A 15,383-nucleotide genomic window follows, 5' to 3' on the forward strand; every position below is an offset into this window, starting at 1 on the left:
ATAGGTAATGACTGATACAAAACTAAATATACTGTGACTCTAAACTTAAAGAATTCATAGTCACATCCAAGTCTTTGCCTCCCACTTTTCCTCTGAAATTTGCATGGAACTTCCTAGATTCCTTACAGTCATATCAAAATCAAAATAGAAAACATTCCACTCATTATTTTTCCTCCTACAGCTTTTTCCTTTTGCAATTTAAAGTCAGTATTCATCTCTGCAACACACTGACCCACCAAGTTATGCGAATTAACAACTTCAGAGCCATTTTCAACTCTCAGTTTCTTAACTTCCAAATTCAATTATTTTATAGCTTAAATTTCTTGACTATCTATTAAATCCATCTTCTCCCTATTCTCACTACCAGTGTTTCAGTTCAGTTTTTTTTTTTAAATATCAATTTTTTTTAAAAATTATTTATTTGACAGAGTTATGGACAGTGAGAGAAGAGACAAAGGTCTTCCTTCCTCTGGTTCACCCTCCCAAATGGCCGCTATGGCTGGCTCCGCGCTGATCCAAAGCCAGGAGCCAGGTGCTTCCTCCTGGTCTCCCATGTGGGTGCAGGGGCCCAAGGACTTGGGCCATCTTCCACTGCTCTCCCGGGCCACAGCAGAGAGCTGGACTGGAAGAGGAGCAGCCGGGACTAGAACCCGGTGCCCATATGGGATGCCAGTGCAGCAAGGTGGAGGTTTAGCCAAGTGAGCCACAGCTCTGGCCCTCAACAGATATTTTTAAAATATAAGTCTGTGATCTACACTTAGTGATTTTCAAAATGCCTAGCATACAGTAAGTGTTTAATATTGAATACATGTACATAGTGTCAGAAGCATATTTTTTAAAAGATTTTTTAAAAATTTTATTTGAAAGAGTTAGAGAGAGAGGTTGAGTCAGAGAGGGAGGTCTTTCATCCACTGGTTCACTCCCAATCGGCTACAACAGCCGGGGCTGCGCTGATCCAAAGCCAGGAGCTAGGTGCTTCCTCTGGACCTCCCATGTGGGTGAAGGGGCCCAAGGACTTGGGCCATCTTCTACTGCTTTCCCAGGCCATAGCAGAGGGCTGGATTGGAAGTGGAGCAGCCAGGACTCGAACCCGCACCCATATGGGATGCTGGTGCTGAAGGCCAGGGCTTTAACACTCTGAGCCACAACACCGGGCCAAGAAGCATCTTAAGATATCAAGAAATTAAGAGGGGGCCAGTGTTGTGGTGAAGCAGGTAAAGCTGCCACCTGAAATGCTGGCATCCAATATGGGCGCCGGTTTTAGTCCTGGCTGCTCCACTTCTGATCCAGCTCTCTGCTGTAGCCTAGGAAAGCAGTAGAAGATGGCCCAAGTCCTTGGGCCCCTGCACCTGCATGGGGTACCTGAAGAAGCTCCAGGCTTTGGATCAGCAAAACTCTAGCTGTTGCCAATTGGGGAATGAACCAGCGGATGGAAGACCTCTCTCTCTCTCTCTCTCTCTCTCTCTCTCTCTGCCTCTCCTTCTCTGTTTAACTCTTTTAAATAAATAATCTTTAAAAAAAAATTGTTCCCATGAAATCTGTTCTTTTATTAAAAGTTTTTATTTAATGAATGCATTTTTCATAGGTATAACTTTAGGAATACAGTGGTTCTTTCCTACATACTCAACCTCCCACCCCGACTCCCACCCCACTTCCCTCTCCCATCTCCTTCTTCATTATGGTTCATTTTTAGCTTTATTTTATTTTATTTTTTTGACAGGCAGAGTGGATAGTGAGAGAGAGAGAGAGACAGAGAGAAAGGTCTTCCTTTTTGCCATTGGTTCACTCTCCAATGGCCGCTGCATCTCGCTGATCCAAAGCCAGGAGTCAGGTGCTTATCCTGGTCTCTCATGGGGTGCAGGGCCCAAGCACTTGGGCCATCCTCCACTGCACTCCCTGGCCACAGTAGAGAGCTGGCCTGGAAGAGGGGCAACCGGGACAGAATCCGGCGCCCCGACCGGGACTAGAACCCAGTGTGCCGGCGCCGCAAGGCAGAGGATTAGCCTGTTAAGCCACGGCGCCAGCCTTTGCTTGATTTTATATACAGAGGACCAACTCCATGTTAAGCACAGATTTCAACAGTTTTCACCGCCCCCCACACGACATATAAGGTAAAGTTTGAGAATAAGATTTGCAGTTAATTCTGATAGTACAACTCATTAAGGATGGAGATCCTACATGGGGAGTAAGTACACAGTGACTTCTGTTGTTCCTTTAGAAATCTGTTCTCTTTTTAAAAAAATAAATATATTATTACTTAAAAATTGTTGTATATGTCAACAGTATGTTATTTACTTTAAAAGAAGTCCAATGCTCACTTGGCAAAAATTAAGACAACTGATCAGAACCATTGAAGGTTAACACTATGGTCTCCTATTCAATTCCACAAAAAGCAAGGTTTTCTTTCCAACACTGAAATCACCATGAAAATATAAAACTCTGATGAGACAATACTTGAACAATGATTCACCCTAATGAAACAACGGAAGTGCAATGAGCAAAATCCAGGCTCTGGGAAAGTTTTACCAGATGATCAGGTTATTTCAACTGAAGATTTTTAAGAACAAAAGAAACAATGGAGGAGGGTGGATGGCTAATGATTAAGATACTTAGACCTGACAACCAATGGCAATATACAGGTATCACTTGCATTTAAAAAATTATTTGAGAGGCAGAGAGACAAACAGAGAACTTCCATCCACTAGTGAACTCCCCAAATGTCTGCAATAACTGGACAGAGGCTGGCAGCTGGGAACTCAATTCCGGTCTCCTTCATGGGAAGTGGGAACCCAGCGACTTGAGACATAACTGCTGCTTCCTATGGTCTGCATTAACAAGAAGCTGGAGCCAGGTACTGAATCCAGACACTCTGATGTGGGCATCTTAACTGCAGGGTGAAACATCCCTCCCTGTTTTGGATTCTGAATTTGAAAAGTTAAAAAAAAAAAAAAAGTGGATGGAGCTCTTTGTCTAATGAATAATTTTTTAAAACTCCAACTTAAAAATTTTGAGGTGAAACTTATAATAACTGGATATCTAACAGCAATATGAATTATTAGTTATGACAATGGTATTGTGTTATACTTAAATAGAAAAAAAAGAGAACAGCAATATCTTTTTAAGAGATAGAAACTGATACATTTTCCAGTAAAATGACTTCAAAATAATGGGATGGGCAGAATAGAGAGGTACAAAACAAGCTTAGCCATAAGAGGGTAAATACTAAAACTGGGTAATAGGTACTTGTGGGTTCATAATACTATTCTGCTTTTGTAAACATTTGAAAATTTCCACAAAAAGAAACATCATTTGCTTATAATTAAATTCTAATCTACTGCTAAAATGTTTTATATAATGAATATATTATGTAATTTACAGAACACAAACCAAAAACCCTAAGCATACATATTTAGGAAGCTTTTATAATTTTCTGATAATACAATCAGGTAACATGTGAGCACACTTTCGGAATACATCACATATGAAAATGTACTCTGAGGGTCTGTGCTGTGATGTAGTAGGTTAAGCCTCCACCTGGAGCACAGACAGACCAGGTGCCTCTTCTGATCCAGCTCTCTGATAATGGCCCAAGTGGTTGGGCCTCTGCAGCTGTGTGGAAAACCTGGAAGAAGCTCCTGGCTCCGGATCAGCCTAGCTCTGGCTGTTGCAGCCATTTGGGGAGTGAATCAGTGATGGAAGATTTCTGTTTCCCCCATCCCCTGTCTGTAACTCTGCCTCTCAAATAAATAAATCATTAAAAAATTAAAAAAAAAAAAGAACTTGTACTCTTTCACTAAGAATTTTAAATTAACTAACGGTAGGCTCTACAGCAGAAACCAAATCAAGAAATGCCACTAGTTTCATTTTCAGTACCCTTTTTCACTGACTAGAAAGTGTTACATTCAAACATAATCAAGGGGCCGGTGTCCCGTGTGAGAGACTCAGAAGAAGCAGAAGAAGCTCCTGGCTTCGGATCAGCGCAGCTCTGGCCGTTGCAGCCAACTAGGGAGTGAACCATCAGATGGAAGACTTCTCTCTCTCTGTCTCTCCTCTCTTTGTGTAACTCTTTCAAATAAATGAATTTTTAAAAAAGAAAAATTTAAAGAAAAAACAAGCATAATCAAAAGTGTTTAGTCATATGACCCTATCGGAATAAGATCAAAGTCAGCAAACTCTAAAGGCTTCCATAGCCCTGGCAACTCATGACTAGAGCCTAGGGAGATTACTGACGCCATGAACAGGAGTGTCAAATTGTTAAGTCAGCAACAGAAGTCACTGTGTACTTACATCCCATGTGGGATCTGTCCTTAATGTGTTGTCTAATGTGAAGTGATGCTATAACTAGTACTGAAACAGTATTTTTACACTTTGTGTTTCTGCGTGGGTACAAACTGATGAGATCTTTACTAATTATATATTGAATCGATCTTCTGTATATAAAGATAATTGGAAATGAAAAAAAAAACCTGGTGTTAAATTGGAAATGGTATAGAAAATTAATTAAAATATTATGTAGGATCTCTGTCTTTAATGTGCTGTACACTCTTTATTTAATGCTATAACTAGTACTCCAACAGTATTTTTTTTCACTTTGTGTTGCTATATGGGGGCAAACTGTTGAAATCGTTACCTAATATATACTAACCTGATCTTCTGTATATAAAGAGAATTGAAAATGAATCATGATGTGAATGGAAGGGGAGAGGGAGCGGGAAAGGGGAGGGTTGTGGTGGGAGGGAAGTTTTGGGAGGGGGAAGCCATTGTAACCCATAAGCTGTACTTTGGAAATTTATATTCATTAAATAAAAGTTTAATTAAAAAAAAGTGTTTAGTCATGACACTTTTTATCAAAGGTATAATTAAATCAAATCAATCTATACTAGGCTAGGATTTCGGTTAGGATTTTGGTGATATGCTGACATCTGGATCATCTGGCTCTGAATTTCTCATACTCAGTTAACAATTAGCCTCAGGTAGCAGAAAAGTCCCAAGTTCTAGCATTAGTCATAGGTTCAAATTTTTGGTGCATAATTTATTTGAAAAACAGTTATAGAGGGGCAGAAGCAGAGAGAGTGATCTTCCATCCACTGGTTCACTCCCCAAATGGCTGCAATGGACGAAGCTGAGCTGATCCGAAGCCGGGAGCCAGAAGCCTCCTCTGGGTCTCCCAGAGGAGAAAAGCAGTTGAAGATGGCCCAAGTGCTTGGGCCCCTGCACCCACATGGGAGGTCCAGAGGAAGCACCTAGCTCCTGGCTTTGGATCAGCACAGCCCAGGCTGGTTCACTCCACAAATGGCCACAATGACTACAGCTGGGCCAGGTTGAAATCAGGAGCCTAGAACTGCAGCTGGGTTTCCCACGTGGTTTGCAGGGGCCCAAATATCTAATGTAATATAACCTTACTTCCTGTTTTCACTTTTGAAGCTAATATTTATCAAATGCTTATTATGTGCCAGTCAAGATTCTATGTGGATTTACGTATTAACTAATTTAACCTTATTTATTTATTTGACAGAGTGAGAGAGACAGAAAGGTCTTCCTTCCATTGGTTCACCCCCCTCCCCCCCAAATAGCCGCTATGGCTGGAGCTACGCCGATCTGAAGCCAGGAGCCAGGTGCTTCTTTCTGGTCCCCCATGCGGGTGCAGGGCCCAAGGACTTGGGCCATCCTCCACTGCTCTCCCGGGCCACAGCAGAGAGCTGGACTGGAAGAGGAGCAATCGGGACTAGAACCCGGCGCCCATATGGGAGGATTAACTAAGTGAGCCATGGCACTGGCCCCATTAATTTAACCTTTACCACATCCTCCATGAGATATGTACTGTAAACCCTATTTTACAGATGTGACCTGAGCATACACAGGTTAACTAATTTGTCCAAGATAGCCTAGGAATAATAAAAACTGAGTTCCTATAACAAGTATAGCTATTTAAAAGAGCAGAGTAGAAGAATTATTGATGGCTGATTTTCATTGTTCAAATCCCTACAACATCAAAAGTTATGTAAATAATATACTCAACGAGGATTTCTTCTTTAATACAAGGAATACAACTAAGAAAAATTATCCTCACACTGGCAATAGGGTTTATATGCCATTTTTATTCAGATATGGGCTAGTACATAAAGTACTAACCTATATTAAGTGTACTTCAAAAATTTGTGGAAAAATGAATTAAAAGATGTTTATTTTGGTGCAAAAAAGTGAAATACATGTATACTTTTTTTCCTAATATGCATTTTTCATGAACTTTTTCCAAGACCACTCATATTTTAGTGGTCTGTTTTCATCTATCTTAAACTAACATTTAACATGTGTTTGTTAGGAAAGTAAAACAGTTCATGCAGGAAAATGAAAATATGAGTTGAGACAGTAAAAGCTACCAACAAAATAATCCCACCAGGAGATTCATTCATGATGTAAACATTTCTTTGACAGGTGGAGTGGACAGTGAGAGAGAGAGAGACAGAGAGAAAGGTCTTCCTTTTGCCGTTGGTTCACCCTCCAATGGCCATTGCGGCCGGCGCACCGCGTTCATCTGCTGATCCAAAGCCAGGAGCTTTTCCTGGTCTCCCATGGGGTGCAGGGCCCAAGGACTTGGGCCATCCTCCACTGCACTCCCGGGCCACAGCAGAGAGCTGGCCTGGAAGAGGGGCAACCAGGACAGAACCCGGTGTGCCAACGCCACAGGCGGAGGATTAGCCTAGTGAGCCGTGGCGCCAGCCTGTGTAAACAAATTTTAACATGGAAGTAAAATGGAAACAAAACTCATAAATCTCAAGTCTCTCCCCCTGCCCTGGCTCTTTTTTTTTTTTTAAAAGAGTTATTTTATGTATTTGAAAGAGTTACAGAGAGAGGTAGAGACAGAGAGAGGTCTTCCATCCGTTGGTGCACTCCCCAGATGGCTGCAACAGCGCCCATATGGGATGCCGGCACTTCAGGCCAGGGTTTAACCCGCTGCACCACAGCGCTGCCCCCTCAACCCCACTCTTCTAAACTGACTTGACCTCACTTCAGAAAGTACGCTTGGGGTAAGCGCTGTGGCACAGCAGGTTAAGTGGCTACCTAGGATACCTGCATCCCAATATGGGTGCAGGTTAAGTCCCAGCTGCTTCACTTTTGATCAGCTACCTGCTAATGGGCTGGGAAAGCAGAAGATGCCCTAAGTGCTTGGGTCCCTGCCACCCAAGTGGGAAACCTAGAAGAATTTCCTGGCTTTAGGTTGGCCCAGCCACAGCCATTGTGGCTATTTGAGGAGTTAACTAGCAGATGGAAGATCTCTCTCCACCTACCTCTGTCTTTCAAATAAATAAATCTTAAAAAGAGAAGAGAAGAGGAGGAGAGAAGAGAGAGGAGGAGAGGAGGGGAGGAGAGGGGAGGGGAGGGGAGGGGAGGGGAGAGGAGAGGGGAGGGGAGGGGAAGGGAGGGGAGGGGAGAGGAGGGGAGAGGGGAGGGGAGGGGAGGGGAGGAGAGGAGAGGAGAGGAGAGGAGAGGAGAGGAGAGGAGAGGAGAAAGAAAGAAAAGGAAAGAAAGCATGGTTTTACTCCATGAGCAGCCCCAAGCCATGCTGCATTTTAGCTGGCTTCACAGTTAATATAGTTTGTTTTCCCAAGTTGTTTTCTTGTTCATGAAAATAAAAATCTTTCAAATCATCATGAGATAACAGTGAACTCTCAGACTAAAAGTATAATTCATACAGTATGTGTATTGATAGCTATTTTCTCTCACATACTCTTTCAAAGGCAGAATTACAGACAGGTAGAAACACAGAAAAGATCTTCCACTCTCCCCAAATGGTCCCAAGAGCAGGGGCTGGGTCAGGCTGAAGCTAGGAGCCAAGAACTCCATCTGGGTCTCCCATGGGGGTGGCAGGTGGCAGGGACCCAAGCACTGGGGCCATCTTCTGCTGCTTTCCCAGGCACATCAGCAGGGAGCTGGATTGGAAGTGGAGCAGCTGGGACTCAAAGCAGCGCTCATATGGAATGCAAGCACCACAAGTGGCAGCTTAACCTGCTGTGCCACAACACTGGCCCCATTTTCTTTTGGTATCACTCTTTATGAAGAACTCTGATATTCTGTTCTAAAATATGCCAAATGCTCATTGCTATTATTCTGGAATTTTACATCAAAATCCTGAGTTAGGCTTTTTATCTTTTCAACTTGTATTTTATGTCAGGTAAAAGTAATTGAACAATATTTTCAGAAAGGGAATACAAAGTTATGTCCAAGGATGTTTTTCTTTAGTGCATTCACCTGAGCAATGGTTAGGACTGAATTTCTAGGTTTAAAATAATGCTTTTTAGAATTTGTAATTATGGTTCCAGCAGTTCTGAAACACTTCAAGAATGAGACACCTGATACTACTGCCTTTTCCTTTATGGATTAAACATGTTTCTGTTTCTTGGAGTTTATAGGATTTAAAAACAACAATTATCCTTCGAGTTGGGATGTTGTAGGGTTTTGCCCCCCACCCCTTTCTTCCATTAAAGAAAAGGTCTCTTCTGGTCTAAAAACCAAGTCTGTGTTCAGTTAAGACATACTTTCTTAATGAAAAAATACTTTCTTCCCGATATTTGTTTTTTTGTAAGATGAAGAATATATTTCTTGGGTATTTTTTTTTTTTTTTTTTGACAGGCAGAGTGGACAGTGAGAGAGAGACAGAGAGAAAGGTCTTCCTTTTGCCGTTGGTTCACCCTCCAATGGCCACCGCGGTAGGCGCGCTGTGGCTGGTGCACCGCGCTGATCCGATGGCAGGAGCCAGGTGCTTATCCTGGTCTCCCATGGGGTACAGGGCCCAAGGACTTGGGCCATCCTCCACTGCACTCCCTGGCCACAGCAGAGAGCTGGCCTGGAAGAGGGGCAACCGGGACAGGATCGGTACCCCGACTGGGACTAGAACCCGGTGTGCCGGCGCCGCAAGGCAGAGGATTAGCCTAGTGAGCTGCGGCGCCGGCCTATTTCTTGGGTATTTTTAATACCATTTTCCTTGTATTTCTAATGTCTTGTCTTCCGTATTTTTGTGTTGCCCTTCTCTTAGATCTCAAATTAGTTATTCAGCAATGTCTGGACTATTCTTTTGTTAACTTCAGGAATCACATATGCCTTGAGTCCCAAAGACTGACTTGGTTTCTGATTACTTTCTCTCACAAGCAGCTTTTTTTTGTTAGTTTGTTACACTGGCTGGGTTGGCTGCCTTCTGGAGTCTCCAACATACTGAGGACTTACCCTTCTAGTCCTTACTTCAGGCTGAGACAGTTCCCTGAAAAGCTGATTACGAGTTTCAGAGATTCTCTAGGGCACCACTGGGAGGAAGGTTTTACAACTGCATTAGGTCTTTATCTATTTTGAGTGGGTCCTTTGCTGTGCAACAGTTCATCAACTAAAACTAATGCAAGAACTGTACAAATTTGTTATTTATGTAACATAGTCAAAGAAGTAACATCAGAGGCTGGCACCATGGCTCACTAGGCTAATCCTCCGCCTGCGGCGCTGGCACTCCGGGTTTTAGTCCCGGTTGCTCCTCTTCCCAGTCCAGCTCTTTGCTGTGGCCCAGGAAGGCAGCGGAGGATGACCCAAGTGCTTAGGCCCTGCAACTGCACAGGAGACTAGGAGGAAGCACCTGTCTCCTGGCTTCAGCGCATGGCCGTAGCAGCCATTTGGGGGGTGAACCAACAAAAGGAAAACCTTTCTCTCTAACTCTGCCTGTCAAAAAAAAAAAAAAAAAAAAAAAGGTAACATCAGAAAAATATATCCGCACTTTCAGAAACAAATTTTAGAGTTTTCACATTCTCAAATCTATTAAGGAATGTAGTTTAAAAAGACATGCAAACAAAATATAGATAAAATAGGCAATTGTACACAGTCTCAAATTTCTACATCTTGGGGACCAGTTTGAGGTACAGCAGGTAAAGCTGCATCTTGCGATGCTGGCATTCCACACTGGAGTGCTGGCTGGAGTACCAGCTGCTCTGCTTCTGATTCAGCTTCCTGCTAACGTGCCTGGTAGGCAGGAGATGATGGTCTAAATACTTGGGCTCTTGCTACCCTTGAGGGATGCCCAGATAGAACACCTGGCTCCTGGTTTTAGTCTGGCTGAGACTTGGTTGTTGGGGCCAGTTGGGGAGTGAACCAGTGGATGGAAGTTATATCTGTCACTCTCTTTCCCTGTCATTTGGCTATTCAAATAAATCTTTTTAAAGATTTCCAAACCTCAGTTCCACAAAGTAAAGGTTAGGTGTTTTAATTTTACTTTATAAGGAAAAGGAAGTCATACAACTATCTATTTGGAAATCAGTAAACCAGATGAGAACTTAATTTCACAGAAACAGATACTGACAAGAGAATTACAGTTAAGGGTTTAGGGGTGAGGTGGGGAGGGAAGAAAATGTAATCAATAACTGAAAATACTAAGTCTAAAAGCAAAATATACATAAGAAATAAAATCAGGTAACACGGTACTCTATAAACCCCCTCAATTAGTAATCATGTAATGGTTTTCTACTGTTAAACTGTTACACAGAAATTGATCTTATATAGAATAAATTAATCAAGATTATTTCCTCTGAAATCAAGACTGGTATCACTACAAAAACTTTGATGTCACTAAAGGAAACCGACAAAATCACCCAGTCTCAGCTATTACATCAATACATATATTACATGGAGGTCCTTTTAACCATGACTATACATAACACATTTTTCTGTGGACAATAATGACATAGCTATAGCTGAACTCATTTCAATATATGTATAATTTTAAGTCAAACTTCTTATTTTTACAGTTCTGCCCAAATATACCCTTTATAAAGTTTTAGTCTTAAATATTCAACCAGATCTCACTATTAGAATTATGTGACAGACTCACTTTAAGTTGCTAGGCACTGTCTGAAATTCAGCTTTAAGGTAAAATCACCAACTCACATTTTTAACAAATTAGCTTTAGTATTTTCAATAAATAATTTTATGCTCTTGAAATTTCTTATCTCCAAGATTTCCAAAAACTTCAAAGACAGGTATTTAAGTAGGCTATTATTTTATGTGACACAAAATTTGAAGATTTACATTAATTTGCAGCAGTGAGAAAACATCACAGCTGCAGCCAATTTCCCATTTCTTTTTTGATGTGTGTGTATGTGTGTGTGTGTGTGAGAGAGAGAGAGAGAGAGAGAGAGAGAGAGAGAGAGGAAGTAAAACATATAGAACACATGCAATTTTTATGGATATTGCTAAAGAGTGATCTATTCTCTTAAAGCACTCCACCTGGAATTATAAATTCTTATGCTGTGGAGCTAGGTTGACATAATTAACTCACATGAAACACATTATGAACACTGTATTAAAGTACTGATTTTGGTTTTGGAAACAAGTACATTGCTTTTATTTCCTTTAAGATGCAAGAAGTATGTTGGTAATATTTCTATTTAAAAGTCAAAAAAATTTAAATTTGGAACTCAGTGTATAAAATACAGCATGTATGTTACAAAGCAGAGAAGAAAATGTAGAGCACGCAAAACACTAGAATACAACTTCTTTTAATTGGGTAAGTGGTCATTAAATAAAAGTCCCCCACTCCCCCCACCCCGGCAAAGCACACCTCATTGCCTATCATGCTGTGTGCTCAGACTTGTGCTCAGCTCTGCACATAATGGAATTACTGATTTAATTTATTCTAAGCAGTTATATCATAGGGATATGTAAAAAGAAAGAAAAGGTGTTGAACACCAAACATATGCTACACAACAGCTTCAGAAATATGCTTACTAAAGGAGGTTGCTAGCAGTTCTGGTTATAAAAAAATAAGGTTCTTGGGTTATAAATAGACTGTGATTTTCCAAATGAGGTTTAACTCCTACTACCTAACAAATGCACTGGAAACTGTTAAAACTGAAGGTAAAATATTATTTATATTTTATGCTAAAATGGAGAAATCTTTAAATATAGCTATACTAATATGCAGACTGCTTTACTCTAGAAAACGATTTATCAAATCGAAATTCCTAATGATCACATTTGTTGATGTATTAGGACACTCTAAAACATCCTATGCAATCTCCTCCTGTAGTCTCCACAGTTCTAAGATTAAAAGGTTTGGTTTAAAACTTTCTGAGGTCATTCTTTCTTATAGTTATTGTTGAACAGTTAACATCAAATAATCCATTTGAGTAAAAAAATTCTGGAATATTTTGACATAAATAACCGTTTTTGTGGATCTCTTAATTTATTAACTTTTTAATTCCATAAGCATTTGCCAACAGTAATATTTCACAGTTCCTGAAATATAAAACTGAGGAAGTGAGTTTCATAAATTATGACAACATATTTCTAAGAGTACAATTAACTATTTTTAACAATGAGAAAATGAGGCTTGAAACACTGGTCATTTTGTGTATTGTAAGACACAGAAATGCACTCAGTAAACACCAGGGGGTAACAATACATCACTCTCTTCAGAACTCTTCATTTCTGTCCTATGGTTTAACTCTAAAAGTACTTTATTTATTATGGTGAGACAGTTCCTGTGAGAAAAATTTATACCAGCTGCCTAATAAGGCGAGATTACTGGCAAAATAACGTTAAGAAAAAGGTGAGGGCGGCCGGTGCTGTGGCACAGCAGGTAAAGCTGCTGTCTGCTGTGCGGGCATCCCATATGGACACCGGTTCCAGTCCCGGCTGCTCCACTTCTGATCCAGTTCTCTGCTATGGCCTAGGAAAGCAGAAGATGGCCCAAGTCCTTGGGCCCCTGCACCTGTGTGGGAGACACAGAACAAAGTTCCTGGCTCCTGCCTTCAGATCAGCCCAGCTCAGGCCGTTGTGGCCATTTAGGGAATGAACTATCAGATGGAAGACCCCCCCACCCCCACCCCCCGCCTCTCTCTCTGCCTCTGCCTCTCTGTAACTGTCTTTCAAATAAATAAATCAATCTTTAAAAAAAAGTGAGTAGCTCTTTCAACAATAAGTGGTATTTTAAATTTTGTCCATTGGGCACTAACAAAGTTATCAATAAAATCTATACTCCGATAGTTAATAAGTGTTAAAAAGTTTGAGGGGGTGGGCTAAGTGACAGAGTTATCCTCTTCTCCATTACTATAACTGAGGTTTATAAGCACGATCTGACTCTCTGAATATGACTGAGTTTACAGCATAGTAGCTAGGAGCAATTATGTGAAGCAAACACTATTATTAGAATTTCTGTATAGAAATATAATGGAAGAAAACCATGAGAAAAGAGAAAAAGGTAGAAGGTAGAGGAAAAATGACTTAAGGATTATACAAATGTACAAGTGCCACATATTCATATACAAATAAGCTGTATTAACCAGGATATGGATTCCTGTAACAATACTGTAAGTCTGACATGTATGACACAAAACTGTTACTCAAAGCATGGTCCATGAAGTGAGGCCAGTCTATAAATTTTGTTACTGATCTGGAATGAAATAAGAAGTCTGCAACAAAACGGAAACCACAGTTATCACTAAGCACACTGTTTACTTCAGCTTTTTTTTCAAAAGCATTTTCTCCTTTTTGAAGAAAGGAGGCAATCCACTGATTTACATTCTAGCATAAGCTGCTTATTTTGAGCAGTGGTAATACACAGTTTGTAGAACAACTGCTCTGAGTATCACTGGCATGAAACACAAAGCCCAAAGGAATAAACCATATTTGGGATGTTACACAGATGATGTCCTTTTATTTACTCCAAATTCATTAAGTTCTGAAATTCACAGTCTTGGTTATTCTCTAACCTTGTAACACTTAAAGTGCATCTGTCACATGGATGACACGATGTATCAGATGGATAACAATGCTATCAAGCTTCACACATACAAACATCTATGGGCAGTTAAATTAATTCCTAATTAAATATTAATCTTTTGAATTTAGATTGGATGAAGTTCAATAAAGTCTATGAGGACCTCATGTAAATAAAGCAGTAAATGTTGGGTATTTTCATCAGTCTTTTTCAGCAACTCCAAAATCTTTGTAAGATACTTACTGATGATTTTTGCATCATTTCTTGAGGAAGTTTGATCAAGCAATAACTCAGGTACATTCACCATGTGGAAAATAAATATTCTGAAAAATCAATACATAGCTGATGAACACATGAAACAACCAAGTTCAGTGAAAATCAAAAAGGTTCAAGGTGTGTTCCGCTATAATTGAATGTGTTAAGTTGAAATAAAATGCATTTCTCCTTCTGTGGGAAAAATTTGTTGTATCAGTTTTAAAGAAAAGTTTTAACAAAAACTAGTTTTTTTGACCACCAGTTTTCTGAAACAAAAATAAAGAATTCATAACCAGAATAAGTATAACACACTTTTTGAGTTGTACTTTCTTATAGATGCCAGTGTAATTTCAGCTATTATAATCCTGATTTGACACAGCACAAATATCTTTAGACTTTCAGCTTATAACTGGCAGATTGATTTACAAGTATTTGAAAGTAAAAAAATCAACAGGAATTAGTGGATGTTGTTAGTATCTATTTTTGTGATTGGCTATATACTCAATGCTTAATGCCAAACACACAATAGGTACTCAAGAACAGTTATTGAATAACTGAAGGAAAAGAGAAGCGGAGACTAGAATGGCTCCCAAGTATGACTTGTACTGTGTAGATGAAATGGTGTTATCATTAGTTAAAACAGGAAGAAAAAGAAAAGAACTGTGAATGGGGAAAAAAGTTTCTTTTGATATGGTGATTTTTAGATTTTTGGTGAAGAAACCAGATATATTATCCAAAAGGCAGTTGAAGACCTAAGCTGGACACCTAACAGCAAGATCTGCAATGGAGATATATTTGAAGGCTCTCATCACACACATAGAAGTTAAAACTAGGAGTACAGGTGAAATTTATCTGGGAGAACATGAAAAGAGGGTCAGAAGGTAAAATCTTTGGGAAAACTAACATAGGGTTGTACGGTAAGGAAATGAAGAAGAAATGAAGACAACAGGGGGCCAGTGCTGTGGCGCAACAGGTTAAAGCCCTGGCCTGAAGTGCAGGCATCCCATATGGGCGCCAGTTCCAGTCCTGGCTGCTCCTCTTCCAATCTAGCTCTTGCTATGGCCTGGGAAAGCAGCAGAAGATGGCCCAAGTCCCTTGGCCCTGGCACCACGTGGGAGACCCGGAAGAAGCTCCTGGCTTCAGATCGGTGCAGCTCCTGCTGTTGCAGCCAATTGGGGAGTGAACCAGCAGATGGAAGACCTCTTTCTCTGTCTCTACCTCTCTTACTCTTTCAAATAAATAAAATAAATCTTAAAAAAAAGAAATGAAGACAAGGACACTGAGGAGGCAATGAGAAAAACATGCGTAGTATTAGTAAAAATAGGTTCCATGGAATAGAGTCAGTCTACACTCTAGTTCAAGAAGCTTAGCTGTGAAA

General features: G+C 40.4%; 1 protein-coding gene across 6 annotated transcripts in view; it reads right to left on the reverse strand.

Annotated features, from left to right (window-relative positions):
• The window catches only part of ANKRD12 (ankyrin repeat domain 12), a 145,820-nt gene that overhangs the window by 40,465 nt on the left and 89,972 nt on the right, over positions 1-15,383 (reverse strand). Inside the window, exon 2 of one of the 6 annotated variants that reach the window (XM_062201370.1) lies at positions 13,994-14,073. The exons of the other annotated variants lie outside the window; for them this stretch is intronic. Coding sequence (XP_062057354.1) covers positions 13,994-14,057 — 64 coding nt within the window. The 5' untranslated portion in view covers positions 14,058-14,073. The remainder of the gene's footprint in view (positions 1-13,993; positions 14,074-15,383) is intronic. 6 annotated transcript variants of the gene reach the window in all.

Source organism: Lepus europaeus, chromosome 9 (genome assembly GCF_033115175.1).
Source record: "Lepus europaeus isolate LE1 chromosome 9, mLepTim1.pri, whole genome shotgun sequence".
In the NCBI taxonomy this organism is placed as follows: domain Eukaryota; kingdom Metazoa; phylum Chordata; class Mammalia; order Lagomorpha; family Leporidae; genus Lepus; species Lepus europaeus.